The sequence below is a fragment of the Lupinus angustifolius genome, chromosome LG09, assembly GCF_001865875.1.
Source record: "Lupinus angustifolius cultivar Tanjil chromosome LG09, LupAngTanjil_v1.0, whole genome shotgun sequence".
In the NCBI taxonomy this organism is placed as follows: domain Eukaryota; kingdom Viridiplantae; phylum Streptophyta; class Magnoliopsida; order Fabales; family Fabaceae; genus Lupinus; species Lupinus angustifolius.
This window is the reverse complement of record NC_032017.1, coordinates 19,186,591-19,205,432: the sequence shown is the minus strand read 5'-3', so window position 1 is coordinate 19,205,432 and position 18,842 is coordinate 19,186,591. Positions and strand designations below refer to the sequence as shown.

Here is an 18,842-nt window from a genome sequence, read left to right as displayed (position 1 = left end):
TAATGTAAAAATTTATAATTGTAATATTATAACAATGTAGGTTAATCATACAATTTAACATGGATTTTTGTATCGTATTAGATTGGAGATCAAATATTCCATTGGTGGGAGCAACAATATTGATCGTGAGGGAAACCATGTGCCCTAGAGGATAAGTTGAGTGATGCATCAGATTACCCACAAAAAAGGGTAAGAGAAGCACATACTAAAACTAAAGTTCCTTAAATAGAGGTCATATTAAATTGTCAGCCAAACAAAATGTTTCTCAAAACAGAAGAACCACATTGGTATTCAACGGCTAACCATTTCTTATGGGGAAGGTCAAACAATTTTCACTGCTAACCATAATATGGGGTCTATCCCCCCTCTCTCTTATCCCTCTAGTTTTTCAATCATCTGGATGATTTCTATGGTACATTTCAATCATCCATCACTGTTCTAGTCTGTTAGAACATCATTTACATTTACATTTACATTTACACATTCCACCTTTAATAGCTTCATATCCAAAGACAAATCCTTAGAGTTTCTATAAAAAAAATTTCTTTATGCTAGGAAACATTTTCTTTTAATCTTTACCCAATCGGGGGTTTTGTAACAAACGTGTCAACCCCCTTTGATTGTTATTACAAATACTTGTTTGAATCACGAAATGGCTAACATGTCCCCCACACGAGTTTTCCATTGTTATGTTGTGACATCTACATGCAACCACACAAAATGCTGAAAGCATTGTAGTTTGTTCTTTGTTCATACATTGAGAGAAAAAAAAAATATGGGTTTGAATGCAAGGGACATGCATCTTCATTTATGGAGAGTGCTTCAGGTTTCAGCTGAGATTAGCTATACTTTTATACAAAGGCATCCACTAGTTTCGGGTGCATTATTAGTCTTTATCACCCTGTATATATTCCTTTCCTATATTTACAACTTCTTGGTTTATATATCCCCTTTCCTTGTATACACCGCTATTTTTGTTGCAATCTTTTGGAGTTCTGAGCAAAACCTGCTCATTTATGTCAATAAGGAGGAGAAAAAGAGAGTGGAGGAAAGGGTGGAACCAAAATATCCAAACATACCGATGAAAAAGAGACGTGAATTGTTTTATAAGTATCCATCGCAGAATGCGACAAGTAGAAGAAGAAATTTTACGGGGAGGAAATTGGATGTGTATGGTGATTTAGAAGAAAAGGCTAAGGATTTATCAGAAGTGTTTAGAAATGAATTCACTAACAAGGACACATGGCTTAGAGAAGATAAATATATTATGAAGGAGGAGGAGGGTTCTTTGGATTATCAGTTGTCTGCAAAAGAAAATGAGGCTCCTACGAAGCAAACCTTGTATTCTGAACCTTACATGTGTGACTTGGTGATTTCTGATGCTGGATATGATGGTATTGAGAAAGAGATAGAAAAAAAGAAGGAAGAGGAAGAAGCTCAACAGGATAGGAACAAAGCTGTGGAATTGAAAGAGGATGATCAGAAAAAACTCATGGATCTCGGGCTTTCGGAGATGGAGAGAAACAAAAGGTTAGAGAGTCTCAAAGCTAGAAGAAGGGCAAGAAAGTTATTTAAGTTGCATATTGAGAATGGTCTTACTGATCCAGCTATCCCAAGAGAAATTGCACCACTGCTTATTGCAAAAGCCAACACTTACAATTCTCCAAGAGAGTTTGAAGGGATTGATGGCATTGAAATGCCCGGTTCTGCTCCATCTATGTTGAGAAGCCCATTTGATCTACCCTATGATCCTAATGAGGAGAAACCCATTCTCAATGGAGATAGTTTTGATCAAGAATTCTTCACAAGTCTCCAGAAGGATTTGCAGTTTTGTAGGCATGAAAGCTTCAATTATTTCTCATTAGAACCTCGGCAAGACCTGGCTTACCCTAGAGCTAGAAGGATTCCAGGTGATGAAAACTTTCTCCTCATCTTTTCCTCTCAGATAATAGCGAGAGAACAGAAAAATGCGGTAAAATTTGATGATGAAATTGAATGTATTTTACTCTTGCAGATAAGCGAAATGAGGACTGGTTTGAAAAATTAATCTCCAAAGAAGGCAATGAAAATGAATCTAAAGCTCTTACCCCACTAAGTGAAAGAGAGGAAACAACACATGAAGAGGATGGGAAAGATAAAGGTGAAATGGTCGAGGATAAGGATGGGGAACTGCAGAGTGCTCATGCAACAAAGTCCATGTCAGATCATACAAGTGAGCCAGACTTAAGGACGGAGATAATAAATGTCGAAACTTCTGAAGTTTTAGAGAAGCCAGGACTAACAATTCATATGCCTCATGAGAGGGTCCCTAATTTTCCAAGGTCTAGTATTAATGCTACTAATATAAATGAGTCTTTATATGAAACTCTTCCATCTCCAATTAATACGAACCAGGTAAATACGCAATTTACCGGCGGGTGCATTAGTCATACGCCATCCCATTCCATAGCTTCTGATTTACAAGTAGAGGTTTCTGAAGTTGGTTCACCAACACTAACAGCTGATGATAGTCATGAGACCAATACAAACACAGATGAAGAGTCTGTAGTATATGACGGGGATATTGATAAAGACATTACGTCGGACAATGAAGAAATGTGGGGAGCCTCATTCAATTCAAGAGGAGTACGTGGGGTTAATGAGCAGGATATTTCAGATTTACACAACTGGCAGGACATTGCTTCGCCCCTTTCTCCACAAATCATAGATGAAGAAAATGCAGCTGACGTGAGCTCTATGTCCTCAAGATCTGATATGCCTGAAGATACTCCAACTCATGCAGTAAGCAGTGATCGCAACATTTTTGGAATTGTGGAAGAATGTGTTGGAGAAACTGATGCACACCATCCTTCCCATTCTTCAGATGTGTTAGCACGTTGGAAGCGGCTGATGCGGCTGATGGATAAAAATGTTAATCATTTACCTCATGAAACACTTTCAGAAAAACTAGAGGTGAGTTATTTTGGTACTATTACATTTGATACTCAGCCTCATAATCAAACATCATGTATGACTATACAATATTTAATGAAACACTAAATTGTGCACATCATTTTTGCATGGGTGATAATGGGTTATCAGCCTATATTATGTGTTGACTAGAGATGGTAATTTAATTACTACCATGTAGTGATCGGTGTATTATGTAGTGATCCGAGTGTATTATTTGGTGGTCTGTATGAAAGTGGTGTGCAAAATTTGGTGAGAATATCACAATTGATTATTTATTTGCAAGGGGAGGGGACTTTTCTAAATTACTTGAACAAATTCTTGTTTTTTGCAGTATTTCCTTTTGTTTACCTGCATCAGTAAAGGTAATAAATGGGGATATGAACATTGTTTTCATTTTTAAGATTATTCTTGTTTAACAGGTAAGGAGTATCATGTCAGAGGATCCGATAACTAAGTCGCAAGTTATCAATGATGTGAACAACTCAGCCACCATTGAGCAAGATAGCACACACAACTCAGAAAGTAATGAAAATAACACATCAGTTGTGCAACAAGAAACAACTGATGAAGTCACTATCAACTCAGGTTCATCATCTTTACCAAGGTCTGTATTACCACCGAACACCATAGCAGACCAAGATTCCTCATCAGCTTATAATCAAGAGATGCACTTAGGTGATCGTAAATTTAACGTCGAGGTTATGACACAAGCAACGTTAAATGGTGAAGGTCCACTTGACACCATGCCTCAAAATAACCACCCTTCAATGGGCGATCCAACTGTTGAATCACTTAACAGTGAGTTCAGACATTCTCAGGTGTGAATTGTGGTAGAAAATCATTCAATTTAGTTTTCAATATAAGTAAGAAACATGGTTGTCCACTGCCTAAAGGCTTTTGTACATGATCATCAGGCCACAAGGGCAAGGTCATTATTGGTTAGAATGAATCTTAATACTGTTTATATATTTGGCATATCTACAAAAAAACATTATCTCATCATTCGAACATCCTTATAACTGTTTTACAATGGGGAAAAAACAGAATATGATCAAGCCTTAAGTTGTGCTTTATTTGTGACATTGAGTAGGAGTGGACTTATCACCCGGAGAATTCTATTGAAGAATCAAATATGTTTAGCAAGATGAATGATGCAGAAGTTTACAATACGGAAGACAGGGAGAAGTTAAAGAGTGATGAGAACAGCGAAGAAGAAATCACTTCCCTAAGTAGACAGGATGATACTGCAGAATCCCCCAAACAAGTTGACATGACTAATGAGAAACCAAGAGAATTATTTGATGATAAAGTAACATTTTAATCTTTAAACACGATTTTTATTCTTTTTGTAGGTTAGTCAATACACGTGCATTGTTTTACATCTTTCTTGTAAAATTGAATAGGAGCCATTGGATTCTGTAATGCTAGAATCATCATCAGATGTTCACAAAGAGAATGAAGATGAATCCCAAACATCGGTAAGACAAGAGGCATCCAAGGAACCATTTACCAATGCCGAAGTGATGAACACAAGTACTGCTATACATCTTGAAGAAAAAGAACACAATGACTTGAATAAGAATGAAGCCACACTCTCTCCAAATGAAACAACAGAAGAAGGGAAGTATATGCAAAGTGAGTTGAAACAGGTGGTTGAAGATCATATGGAGAAGGAAAAGTTGTCCACTGCCTAAAGGCTTTTGTACATGATCAATGGTGACTGAAGTAACTACTGCTGAAGAGGAATTGAACAATAATGAAAGACTGCTTTTATCAGAATCCGGAGGAGAAAAGTCGTGAGGTGAAGTACTTCACCTTGAAGATGTTAGTGCACCAAAGCCAAATGACAGCTCAAAAGATCAACACATTTGTTTGAATAGGCAACCAGTGGTGAAGGCAATGAGGACTTGCAGCAAACAAGGGCCACTTAACCAAAGATTCCCAGAAACTGAGTGTCTTGCATAGGATTCATGAAATGATTCACCTTGGTAAGTGTTAAAGCCTCTTTTTTGTTGCAAACCGAAAAAATGGTTCAACAAAAAAAAATGATTCCATTATTTAGCTATTTGTCTGATTGATCAGGAGTCTGAACTTGCGAAAACGAGAAGATTAACATAGAGCTGCAGATACACTAATCAATTTTCAATTCATGGATGCTGTCCATGGTTCCATTGTTGTTCATAACATTATTGTATTAGTTAGACTGCACATACACTATCATATTTACAATGTAAGTAAGATGCATAGAAGGTCCCTACTCACTTGTATATTATCTTATAAACTTATAACCCACAATATATCACAAACAGCATCATTTGTTTCTGATGTAAATGATTAAGTTGTGGTGCAGTGAGCTTAAATGTTTTTCTACACATACATAGTGACATTAAAAATTATTACCTTAGAAGTTTCAGAAGTGGTGATATATGATTGGTTGGTAGTGAAAAGGTTGTATCAATCTTGTTTTTTTCTTTAGAAAAACTCTTCAATAGTCTATAACGTAGTTACCTTGTACAGTACACGTACATGATTCAGTTAGATATGCGGTTCATTATTTTTTACATTAATTTTATGAGATATTCTTTATGACAACACATTCGAAATGTGAATTTGGTAGCTACAACCTTGAACATTTGTGAATTTCTTTTGCTCTAGTTGGTGACTAAGATGCTCTAGGAGTATAGGTGACCCTTATAACTTTCTTAACTTCAATAAAATGCAATGAACAAAGCTCTCTTTTGATATCAAGAGTATATGCTGTTAAGGAAGCTGTAGGAGATGAAACTACAGGGACAAGTATCTTGGATGCTGTTAAGGTAGAGGAAACACTTGAAGAGTGATCACCACGGGTTACACCGTCCGCATACTCTGCTCATGTTATATGGTAAAAAAACCTTGAAACCAAAATAACTTGTTTGTTGTAGCTTTCACAATCAAATCTTTTTTTTAGCTGGGAAATTGGATATTAAAAATACTTCACAGTTTGATAATCTGACTATTTATGAATCTGATGCAACCACACACTAAATATAATTGTCTGCATGCAGAGCTGTTTTCTGAGGGTGGCTATAAATGGATGCATGTATATTGGCCTATTTTGTATCCCATGCTATATATATATAATATTCATGCTTACTAATATTATCATCCACTTGCTTATTTCATAATATTATTGAGACAGAGAGGACTTGTCCTTAACCGTTTCTATTTGTCCACATAGGCCTAAATTATTAACCTTGTTGCCTCATATTATGCTTTATATTCCCCACTATATTACATTATTCTTTGATTCTGGACCAATCAAAGAAGCATATAGAATCCTACCCACTTTTTAATCAACAATTCTAATTGCATGGCTTGGTTTGAATTTTGATTTATCAGAAGCAATTTAAGGGCACAATCATTCATTATTCACTAGAAACTAATGAAGAAGAATTATAATCAGTTTAAGACCACCAGAAACAGTGTACTTATGGGTCATTATATGAATGGGGTTGTAACAGGTTTCAAGTGTTTGATGGAAATAAGAATAAAGTGGCAAAACAGCTTTTAAATTCCACTTGCAAAAAAAGCTTTGCCTTTTGAAAAAAGATGTTAGTTATTATTGTCATGCACTGTATTGAAAAGCTAGTTGCAGACCCATTTGGCTTATACCTCCATTCATTCTTCACTTAGTTCACAAGTAAAATGACATTGTCATAGTGGTTGTATCAGATTGTGCAAGTTGCAGCAATAGCAGAAACAAGTATCATTTCAAAATTCTCAAAGACTTCATAAATTTTTATTAATAAAATCACAATTAAGTGAGCAAAAGGTGAAATACTAGCTTTTTTTTAAGGGTGCTTTTTTTCTCTTAAAAATTGCATTTTTGGTCAATTTATAGAAGACAAGTTTATAAATTGTGCATGATCTTAGGAATTGAAAAATGAAAATATAGAAGACAATTCAACTACTACATAATTCACCACTCCCATCCAAACAAATTTTGAACTCTGAACTAACATGCCAAAACACTAAATGTCTATAATTCAATAATTCTTGGGATAAAGAAAATCATGTAGTTCTATTTTGTCATTTTGTTTATGTACCTATCTTTTGGAACTGTACAAACTTGTCCATAGAGTGATTAATATGCATGACTTTCAGACTTTACATAATATTCATAAAATATACTTAATTAACTCCTTGAAAAGTATTAGAGGTTTTGTCCTAAACCAAGTAACAAAGGTAATCTGCAAAAGGATTTGATGTTTCAGCATAGGATATTCTTAATGATAGATTCTTATAAAGTGGCACTTATGAGGTCAAAATAACGTTATTACAAAGAAAGAAAGCTTATAATATGATGATTTGCATCTATAATGAAGTGCAAGCAGTAACTTTTTATTTCAATTATTGCTGCTTTGCTTGTATGATTGATTTAATTGATTAATTCAAAGATTCTTTGTTTAATCACAAGGTAACAACAAGATAACTTAATTCATTGTTTTATGTCAATTATGGTTGTTCCACTCTGGTTATCTGGATGCTCAATTTGTTTGAGTGGTCTTCTCTTCCAACCGATCAAGACCCGGGTATGACCAGTTGAAGGACAACACATTTTTGTGTTGTGGGGAGGGCGAGATTTTTTATTCTAGTTTTGAAAGAAAAGCAATTTGTGTAGTTAATGATTTTTCTCATCGACAAAGAATTCTAAAATTTCTTTAGAGATATGTAATATAAAAATAAAATAAAAACATAATGAAATCTGATTAAGCTAAGGACTTTTTTTGGCCAAATAAAAAGCTAAGGTTGTCTCCATAAATGGGATCATCGATTTGAGCCAAGATATGGAGAACAATGAAACATTTTATATGTTGTTTAATTGACAGGCTCCGTACATTAGAATCACAAAGTCTATGATACTTTCTTTGGACTATGTATAGTGTAAACACAGTGTCAAAACCATGCATATTAATGAAGAATAATATATATTACTAGTTCTAATCACTAGTGAATCTTGCTTTGCACACTAAAGTAATTTTAATTAGGGAAAAATTTACAAAATTCCCTTCATGTATTTTGCAAATAGACATTGTAAACTATTTTTTCTTCATAATTATTTTTTAAACTTTAACAATTAATGAAATTGGTCTTTATATACATACAATTTTAAATTACTAACAATAAAATTGAAATTAACACATTATAATGTTTTACCATAACACAGATATTACCACGTAAAGTTTGGTTTATTTATATTTGAAGTGGTGCAAATTGTTTTTATAATCGTGAAGTTATGTGTTGATACATGTTGCTGCAGTAGCATTTATTTAATTTTAATATTCAACTTTATGGATTGTTTTTAGAGGCTTTAGACTATTAAGTAATAAACATAGTTATAATATGTTGAATATTCATGTTTAGGACTTGGAACACTTGTTGATTTTGCAATATTTGACATTTTCACCATTCATACTATCTGTATTTCCTCACGACCAGCGGTGGATCTTGATGCAAAGTTTAGGAGAGACAAAAATATTTAATTAAATTTATAATTAAGATTTATTTGGTAAAAAACGTTAAAAAAAATATATAATTGTTTTAAAGTTTTAAATTATCATATTAATTATAAATAACAATAATTAATAATTGAAGACGTTAAAAAAATGTGGATTTATTTAAAGTGATGTTATTCCTTCTTTTAAATACTTCAACCTATGGATTGTTGAATTATGAGTAAAATTTTAAGCTATTTTCTTTTCAATATACATTATCATGTTGTCTACAAGAAATTCATGTCCTATCTTACTACATGATTTTGTTCGGTTGCCTTTGTTGTGAAAATGATGTTTGTGTAGTAGCTAAACATAAAAGGTAAGATAAAACGAATAATTCGGTCATGTAAATAATATGTATTCATTTTTCTTGTATCGTCAAAGTTACTCTTAATTCATAGATGATTGAGAGTTTTTTACACAAGAATGACCAATAACATCAAAGATAAAATATTGACATTGACATCTTAAGTCAATCTTCTCTTATTCATCAAAATCAATATATATAATTTTTCACAAAAATATATATACTATGAATATTAAATAATTTATAAAAATTGATAGGATCTTAGGGCTTTTGATGTAAAGTTTGACAAACACAATATATGATTCTCGTAATCTATTTCATAAGAGTAAAATAATTATGAATATATTATTATAAACAATATCAATATTTACACAAGTAAAAGAATTTGATCAATTATCTATAATTTTAAAGGGAGCACACAAATTATATCAATTACAAAAAATATACGTTGAAGAAAAAGGTAAAAACTATATTAAAATTTGAAGAAAAAAATTCAGGGAGCAGTTGCCTCCCTAACTATCATCCGCCAATGGTCACAACCATCAACCTTATACCATATAATATTTTAATTGCAATTTCATTATTAGTTAAAGTTTAAGGAGTAATTAAGAAGAAAATATAGTTTATAATATTTACTTGTAAAATACATAAAGTTTAAGGGAATTTTGTGAACCTTCCTGTTTTAATTAAGAATTAAATCCACTAACAGGAACTTTTCTCTTCCGGAGGATTCTTAAAGAGGATCCCATATATAATTAAGGATTAACAAATTCTTATAATTAACTTTATGTTGAAGTAGCACATGTTGAGTTAGAATTTTATCCATGAGAGAAATGTTACAAAAAACCAAAAGAGAAAAACAAAATTAATAACAATTGTGTCCTTTCATCTATGAGTCAAAAAATATATAAACGATAATGTAAGAGTTTTTTATATTATTATCGTATTATTTATCATTCATTTTTAATCATCACTGACTCTTGGATAAAATTAATTTAAATGAATGATGGATAACACGTTGACTGTGTATAAATTTTTACACTATCAATATATAGATATTACACTCTTCACTTGAGTGGATGACATTTTTATCATTAAGATTTAAGCAAAAATATATATAACTTTTTTTCTTTAATACCTGAGAGAATCAGAGTCCGCACCAACCCACTATTAAGAATGTTAGATTAAATTCAAAAAAGTATATATTTAAAAAATAAGAAGACCATCTCAAACAGAATGAACTTGTAGAGAAAATTATAAACAGTGCTCTACCAATTTTAAAATGAGAATCTAAATCCAGAAATTGAAGGACACACATATATACCTTCCCAGTAAAAAACAAAACATAAAAATGGAAAATGACCTTCCCAAGTAGAGTCACATGGGATGCTTATAGGTATTAATTAAAACTTAACTCTATCTTTTGGTGCACTTATATCTGCAAACCAAATTCAACTTTTGTGACATATTCATAGAATAAATCACTAAGCAACAATCGTACGGTTGTACCAAATTCCACTTAAATATTGTAATGGTATCATCATCCACTTAAATATACCTTTACAGTTCTCAAATTCCAAGTGTATCTTTTCTTCAAAGTTGACATTCCATTCTAAACTTAGCTTTGAAATCCAATATTCTTAAACAACATACAAAAACTCACCAAGCTTTCACCTTTCTGAAATTTTTATTAGTTGAAAAAAATACAAATCTCTTACCTCCCTTCAAGTTCATATACCAAGAACCGACCAATATTCTGATGTAAGATATTCACATAGAACTTGGGAAAAAGCACAAACACCAGCACTATTGAACTGAAAAGTAGATACTGTCCTAGCCATTAAATAATTCAATACAAGGTTCCAATTTATGAATGAGGAAAGTGTTCTGAAGACTGTTGCATTTGGAAAACCATGTTCTCTGTCTGAGGTTCTAAGTAAGAAGACTCATGATGATGCATATTTTGGCCTTGCATGTTAAGCCCAAAGGAACTAACGTCATAAGGAGACATGAAAAGTTGATCATGTGCTTGATTCATAGGTACAATTGCTCCTGCTGCATTTGGCTGAACATTCCACTGAAAATGAGGTATTGGTGAAGTAGCATTAGTATTTGACTGTTGTGAGAACATCATGGAATGTTGTGGTGAAGTGGAATTTTTGGTGTCATCTGAAGAAGTTCCAGTAGTTTCTGTGAGATTAACTGTTGTTATGTCATGGATACTAGCTCTTCTCTTATCTTTGCCTCCTGAAAGTTGTCTAATAAAGTACTTTTGAGCATGGCTAGCCACTTGAGTTGGGGTTCTTGTAATAACAAAGTTCCTTGATATGTTTCTCCAATCACCTTTACCATATTTCTTCAGTCCTAGTAGAAATAATCTGCATGGGAATATCATCATTAAAAATAAACACCAATGTTTCAGACAGATAGATATCATTGCCAACTTTATCATATAATCTTTCTTAAGTTAATTAACTCTATATATAATAATAAGTAATACAAACTACAATTTACAATGAATTTCCTTAAGATTTGCTTAACTATCAATCATCTCTTTTCTGTCAAAAAAATAAAAATAACCAAGAGATATTCTTAACCTTTCAATAACACAGTACTATTGTGTGTTAAACATTTTTAAACAGGGGTTCTATAAATACTTCTCTATAGTAACATTAAGAGATAAAACAAGCCTCCATGTCAAAAACATCAAATTATTGATCTCGAGTTTTTTATACCCTTGTATTCTACTATTTTTACTTATATAGAGCTAGGATGGTGCGACCTGTGCGAAAGCATCGGATATACTACTAGTTTTTTAAACAAGAACATGTTGAATATAATTAGGTCAAACCTAAGTGATCATAGTAATCTCCTCTAATGATAACAAAGTAAATAAAAATGATATAATAATATGAAAAGAAATGCAAAAATTTTACTTGTGTTCCTCTTCGGTCCATGGCACTCCTTTTTTCCTTTCCTGATCAGGAGTTCTAACTGATGATCTCTTTCCACTGATTCCTCCTTTAAACCCATCATAGCCAGAAGTATTAACCATGTAATCTAAGGTGAAAGGTGGAGTAATAGTAGCACTATCATAGCCAGGAACTGGAACCAAACCAGCTTCTATGTCACAAACATCTGCTTCCAATTCCTTGTACTGTCTCATAACATCTTCAACTGTTTTTCCTGGTATCATTGATGCCACTTTGTGCCACCTATCTGATGTATCCTTATCATACACTGCAAGAGCATTTTCAAATAGCTTGTTCTCTTCAAGGGTCCATTTTGTTTTGTTGTTATCTTCCATATAACTATTGGAGTTTGAGGTGTAAGGTGAAGGAGGAAGGATTTCCATTTCCCACTTCATCAAATCTGGTTACAAAAAAAAACACAAAACTATTTTGATGGATTGGTGATAGATTAGAACTTGGTGGTGGAAACAGAGGAGATACAGAGGAATGTGAACAGAGGTATGAAGGATAAATTCACAAGCATTTTGAAAGGAATCAGAATAGCTTTTTTTTTTCTTTTTCTTTTGTGAATAGGAGACTCTCAGGAATCTAGAAAAAACACCACTTTATGAAGAAAAAAAATCAGAGAGAATTCTCCAAATTGATATTGAAGACTCTTATCTGCTATCTAATTGGTCTAAAAAGGATAATCCTAGAACAACTTGTGAGATCTAATCCCAATGAACTTCCTTCTAAGATACTGAACAGGAAGAAAAAAACAGCACTAAAAAGAACTAGAAAGTAGAAACTGGTTATAAAATGAAAGATAAAAATAGGAACTTTAACTGATAAAACTGATACTCCTTCTGCAGCTTCAATTTAAGCATAGCCCAATTTGGAAAGTAGTTAAAAGGGTTGAAGCCAGAGACAATGAATGTGCAAACCCAATCAGGAAATAGCAGAAAGACTCATAATTTATGAGCAGCAGAGGAGAGAGAAAAAGTGGTACAAAAAAAACAGTTATTTCTCTATTTTCTCTGCTAGAGCAACAAAGAAGAAATAATAGGAAACAAATCAGAAAAAGGATAGGACAATAATAGGAGGCCCAAAATAGAATAGAAAAGAGGAAAGTATATATTATAGAAACTGAAAAGCAAGTAAACAGTTTTGAAGAAGTGAATCTAAACAAACTTGTAAGAAAGAGGAACCACTAAGAAAAAAGTTGATGAAGATAATGAGCTGTGATTGGATGTAATGTGTTTGTGAGTGTTGCAACTATAACAAAAGTTCCCTCTTATTATAATAGAGTGTGCCACAATCGATTCTGTGCATGTTTATATAAAATTTGTAATTCAAATGTTATTAAATACACCTACTCCTACTACTACATAGACTTAGACTGAATTATTTATTTATTAGTTTAATCATTTTCATTTAATTTTGTCCCTCTTATGGTTGGAGTTGTGGGAAGAAAATGGAATTGGCAGCTCATCATATTCAATGATGGAAGCTAACCTGTTAGGCACTAGTCATTGAAAGTTTGGAACTAAGCATAGAGAATTTTTTGTATTTTTTTTTTACAATATTCTTTTTTATCAAATATAGTAAGGAATTAATCTATTTCAGGTTTGTAACTGCCCCTTCCAACAAGTGTCGTTCCCAGGAATCGAACTTTCGACCCTGAGAATCTAGCAAGACCATATACCACTAGATCAATGCCTTTATATTTTCTTTTTTGGTACAATAGTATGCATTTTAAGCTTATTGTTTAATTTAATTTTTTTAAGTCAAGTTCAAATGTTAACTTCACTTTTATCAGTTTATGCTATTTGCCATTATTAGATTTGATTCAGGTGTACTTCTAACCTATATACTGAACTGCATTTATTTTTTCATCAATGAGTACATTGTACTAAGTGAATAAGTATGTAATCTTAAATTCAACCTTGAAATTTATGTGTATAGGAAAATTTATGGGCATACATCAACTTATTAATCTATATCACTTATCAAATACTTTGAAGACTGTTAAACTAAAACTAAATTTAGTTGTAGTGTGCATAACCTTGCATTATCATTCAATCATATGAACTTATAACATTTAATATGTTTAATGTATCATTAAATGATAAAATAAAATAAAATTTTGTATATTAACAACAATGCATTAAAATTGTTTGAGTTATTTACTTACAATAATTATATGATTCACGTATAAATAAGCTCTTTAAAGTTTAAACATGTTGGTGGATAGAAACAAAAATTATTTCAGTGATCTTTATATTTTAAAAGGATTAGTTTCTAGTGGTCAAAAAATGTTAGTATTATTCCATTAATGGAATAAGTTTATAATTGTAACTTTAATCATATCAAAAACAGCAACATTAGTGGAAGTGGTTTTATTTCGAATTACATTAACCTCGATTTATATGTTAAAAGTTAACTTAAAGGAAATATATTTTATGCAGATAATTCCAATATATTTTGAAGTAATAAATTAGTTAATTTCAAATACAAAGTTACTCATTAAATTTTGCTCAAAATCCACTCTAATAGTCGAGTTTAACACTTTAGTTTTTATTTATACCATAGCTAAAAATAAAAATAAAAGGAAAATTATAATTCATTTTAATTATTTAAAGAAAACAAGGAGCAAATTTTGGTGAAGCTAAGGGTAGCATCACATACAAGAATCATTTACAAAAGTGTTACATGTATTATTTCTTCTGATTAGTTGAAAAAATATATTTAAATTAAAAATTAATAATAAAATATATTTTTTAACCAATTAAAAAAATGACACATGAGTTGACATACTTTTTGTGACAAATGATGTATTCTTAATTATACTTAGTGTAAATGACAGTAACCAGCAAGTTGATGCGATTGGTCCCATGTACAGTTACGACATAACTAATATGATTTTGTCATGGTCCCACCCTTCCACATGTCCTCTTCCTATTGGCTTTAATCACCTGAACACTGCTGCCCCAACTACCCAATCACTTTCTTCCACGCCATCATCCTCATCACACCATTCAAAATTCTTAAATAGTCTTCATTCAGAGTGGTTCAAGTTTCTTCTTGTTTAAGGAATTAGCTTGGGGTTAAATTATTCCTTATTTTAATTATTTATTTAACAATGTGAAGATTTTTATAAGAATAATGTTATATCTTCTAATAAATTTTGATATTAATCCTTTTACCTAGAAGATAGTGATATATATTACTTGTAAATCAATCAGTAATAAATAAATTATCATCTTATAACATATGTTACTTTTTTGTGTATGAAAATTAGTAGAATGATTTACTAGAAAAATATATCATTTTTATAATGTTATTATATTAGATGGGATCACTTGTCCTCATTCATGTCCCACTTGATGTCCACATCTAATCAGAAAATCTTATTTAACTAAAAATAAAAATTGTAATAACATAAATTAATATTTGTATATTATTCTATGGAGTTTGATTGACATGGTACATGAGAACATGATCTTTTTGAGATAGAGGATCATTATCCTATTATATTGTCTATAATTCATAAACAAAGCGTTGATCTAGTGTTGTAAGGTCCATTAAATTTCTAAGGTCGTGAGTTAGTTCCTAAGAGTGACACTTGTTGGGAGGGACGACCACGAACCCCAAAAGAGATTAGTTCTTTACTTAACAAGGTGATAATACTTTCGATAGTACCAAAAAAATATTTTCTATCATTTGTATGTTATTAATTGTGAATGATATAATGACATTATAAAAATTATAAGTCTATTATATTGTAATTACATAAATATTTTTATTTATTTATTAATTAGTATTTGTAGTTTGGTTTTGCTAGGGTAACATTTAATGTTACAACATCATCCATTAATACCATAATTTTGATATATAGATTATTTAATCTTATAAAACATGTGGATTTTTGCACACGAACAAGTTGTAAAGAATTCGTAGCTACAGTAAGATTCTTTGAGATTATAATTATTTGTCTCCCCTTCCTAGTAATTGGGTTTAATATTATCACCGAGATGTAAAGTGCTCGTGTTAATATGTTAATATTTTGCGATGGTTGAAAATTGAATCTTCAACCTCCTTATTACTCAACTCCCTCTCCATCTTTACCGATTGACCATTTTATGACTCACGGAAAATGTTATATTCAAAGCATAACTCCACATCTATGTTTATTGGGACTGCCCTAATTATTTTAATTATTGATATGAAGATTATGTTTCTAAAACAAGACATATAGAGCTTAAAAAGGAGATTGATTGATTGTAAACAGGTAAATGTAAGGTTTTGATTACTGGGTTCATTTGCACTATTCAAAACCTTATACACTACATGGTATGGATTCCTATTTAAACGTCATATTGAATCAAATTAATATTGTAATAATAGTGAGGAAATTAATCACAATAAGTAACAAATTATTCATGTTACTCAAATTATGACGTTTCATATTTCCTTAGTTATGGCCACAAATTTAATAATGCAAATTACATTAATACCTCGAAGCTTTATTCAATTGACATATTATTTGTCCCAAAACCAAATATGTTTAATTTAGATCCAACTATCATCCCTAATAAGATCTAATAAATTGTTTTGGTTTGTTGAATGCATAAATTAACTTCACGGGAGCAAAATGCAATTTATGATATTTCCCATTTAAATTTCATTGATGTTGTTGTTAGTATCTCATTTAAACAGAATACAGCTACATAATGGTGCTGTTCTGTTCAAATAAACAAAATGTGACCCCGCATCACATACATCATCGAATATTATATTAAAGAAACAGACATAATAATTGTTGAATCAAAATGTCTGGGTGTAGACATAATAATTGTTGAATCAGAATATTTTATTATTTGTTTAAAATATAATATTTCATTATTTATATATTAAATCTTTATTATCATTTTTTCAACAATTACAATGAGAAAGAGCATTCTTCATTGTAGTGTTAAGAGTTTAAATCATTGAAAATGTGCTTTGACAATTGCTCATTTTCTTCTCTTCTTTCTCATTTCATTGTAAGGCTTATAAAATTATATGAGCCCCATTAAAAAATGGTATGTAGTCTTTATTATAAGGCAATATTCTAAAGATTTTAGTGATCCTAGTTGATTTTTATACTTCAATGTAACATTTATTGTTTTTCACCTTCATGCATTTATAAAACATTTTATAACATTCTAAGAAGACTTATGAGGTTAAAGTTGTAATACCATACAAAAAATTTCTTTAAAATTAACGAATTTAATTAATTTATATGATCTGTATAATACCGATAAAAATGCCTAATATTAGATAAAATACAGTAATAATTTTAAAGTATAATACACTAACTTCCTTAATATATATGTATTGAATTAAATGACAATACATATACACTATGTGCACGAGCTTATGTCACATATTAAAATTTTGCAATAAATTACTACAAATCAACATATTCATTATTTTTCACATTTTTTTATACTTTTAGGAAGAAATAAAAAGTTGACAATCATCTAACCTAACTCGTTTTTAAAGGTGACACGTACCATATGTTTTTCATCTCAATTATTGAAATAAAAAATCGGAATTATGATAATGAGCAATTAAAATGAAATATTTGATTCTTAACGACAATATAGTGTACTTCTTGTTTTAAATTTAAATTAAAACTTTGCTAAACTAAACAATATTTATTTAAAACAATATTATCAGTTATTGTGTTAAAAGTATTATTGTATATATTTAAATACAAAAATACTATTTACTATCAACATACATGTCAATTGTGCTACATTTTAAAAATAGCAGACAAAATTAATTGATAAAAAATGATTAACAACTCATGTATTGCACATGCTAAAAAGTCAGTGGTCAATCTTTCCAACTTTTGCTTTAAAAAGGGATGTAATGGACTTAGAAATAGAAAATGGTTATTATATTATTAGTGAGATAAATTTGTGCCATCCAATATCAAAACTCAAAACCATGGCTCTTAACTAGTATTTAATTTATTAATGCTGTCTACGAAAATTAAACTAAAATTAAACAAAATTAAAATTATAATATATAAAAGTACACAATTCGTGTTACAACAATAAATATGGAGGAGATCAGAACTATAGATAATAAGTGGAATATGAATTTGACATTAGATGCACATAATATGAACTACTAGCCAGTACTTGCAATAAGCATAAGTATATCATCAATGCATTGGTTAAATAGCGTAAAATTCTGTTAGATCTCGAGAAAGATCAAAGAGTTAATGATTCAATTTATGTGAGTAATACTTGTTAGGGAGCAATCAGTTAGTTACACACCTCAAAAAAAGAATAGTTCATTACCCAAAAGATAATGAGATATCTTTTATAGTACCAAAAAAATAATAGTAAACATAGATAATTGATTATATTCAAGAAGACAATATGAATTTGACAATAATAAAATGATATTTTTAATGTATGTCATGGAGCGTATTTTAATTATCCAAAAGAGGTAAGTTGGCATCTGAAATTAATAAATATATTTTATCAGTGGACATGAATTTATAAATAAATTAATTGTCAATGTCAATTTACTCTTTTGTACGAATCAACATTTTTGTATGGATACATTAAGAAATTAAAACCTGAGTGTGTGTTTGGATGTGATTCTGAAAATTTTCCAATCTATGTACATGATGTTTATATAAAAAATATAATTAAACCAAACAAGATATGTTCATAAATACTAAATAGTTCCTATAATAACTTCAGTTTGTTTAGTAACTGAGACATGCATGATGTTTTTAAGCATACCTTCAGAATAAACCTCCAAGAAATTTTCTTCAGAAGAACCTCTATTGTGTAAAGTTTACGTAGCATTGGTGAGGTAAGTGAAAACTTAGGTGTAAATGGGGAAGTAATTAAAAGCAAAGAGTATATAAATATAAGGAATGTATTTTCAAACTATAGTTATGTAAATATGTAAATATATAAATATAAGGAATGTATTACATGTCCCTTGGTGGTATTGTAGGGATGTGCAATTGTTGAAAAAAAATGAAAGATATAGATCCAATGATTTGTAAGCTTCAATAAAATT

At 30.7% G+C, this 18,842-nt stretch overlaps 2 protein-coding genes across 4 annotated transcripts; one reads left to right on the top strand and one right to left on the bottom strand.

The window, feature by feature from the left end:
• On the top strand, nucleotides 469-4,973 carry LOC109355962. 2 transcript variants are annotated; one of them, XM_019599266.1, is made up of 6 exons: nucleotides 469-1,910; nucleotides 2,015-2,952; nucleotides 3,372-3,770; nucleotides 4,043-4,261; nucleotides 4,356-4,394; nucleotides 4,443-4,973. In XM_019599266.1, the coding sequence occupies exons 1-6, from the start codon at nucleotides 776-778 to the stop codon at nucleotides 4,644-4,646; spliced, it is 2,934 nt and encodes a 977-aa protein (XP_019454811.1). In that variant the 5' UTR covers nucleotides 469-775; the 3' UTR covers nucleotides 4,647-4,973. The 2 variants fall into 2 exon arrangements, with proteins under 2 accessions (XP_019454811.1, XP_019454810.1); XM_019599265.1 differs by having other exon boundaries at nucleotides 4,356-4,973.
• Nucleotides 10,454-13,042, bottom strand: LOC109357482 (transcription factor DIVARICATA-like). 2 transcript variants are annotated; one of them, XM_019601468.1, is made up of 3 exons: nucleotides 12,528-13,042; nucleotides 11,733-12,492; nucleotides 10,454-11,174 (listed from the first exon to the last, which is right to left on the bottom strand). In XM_019601468.1, exons 2-3 carry the CDS (start codon nucleotides 12,161-12,163, stop codon nucleotides 10,664-10,666), a joined length of 942 nt encoding a protein of 313 aa, XP_019457013.1. In that variant the 5' UTR covers nucleotides 12,164-12,492; nucleotides 12,528-13,042; the 3' UTR covers nucleotides 10,454-10,663. The 2 variants fall into 2 exon arrangements, with proteins under 2 accessions (XP_019457013.1, XP_019457011.1); XM_019601466.1 differs by having other exon boundaries at nucleotides 11,733-13,042.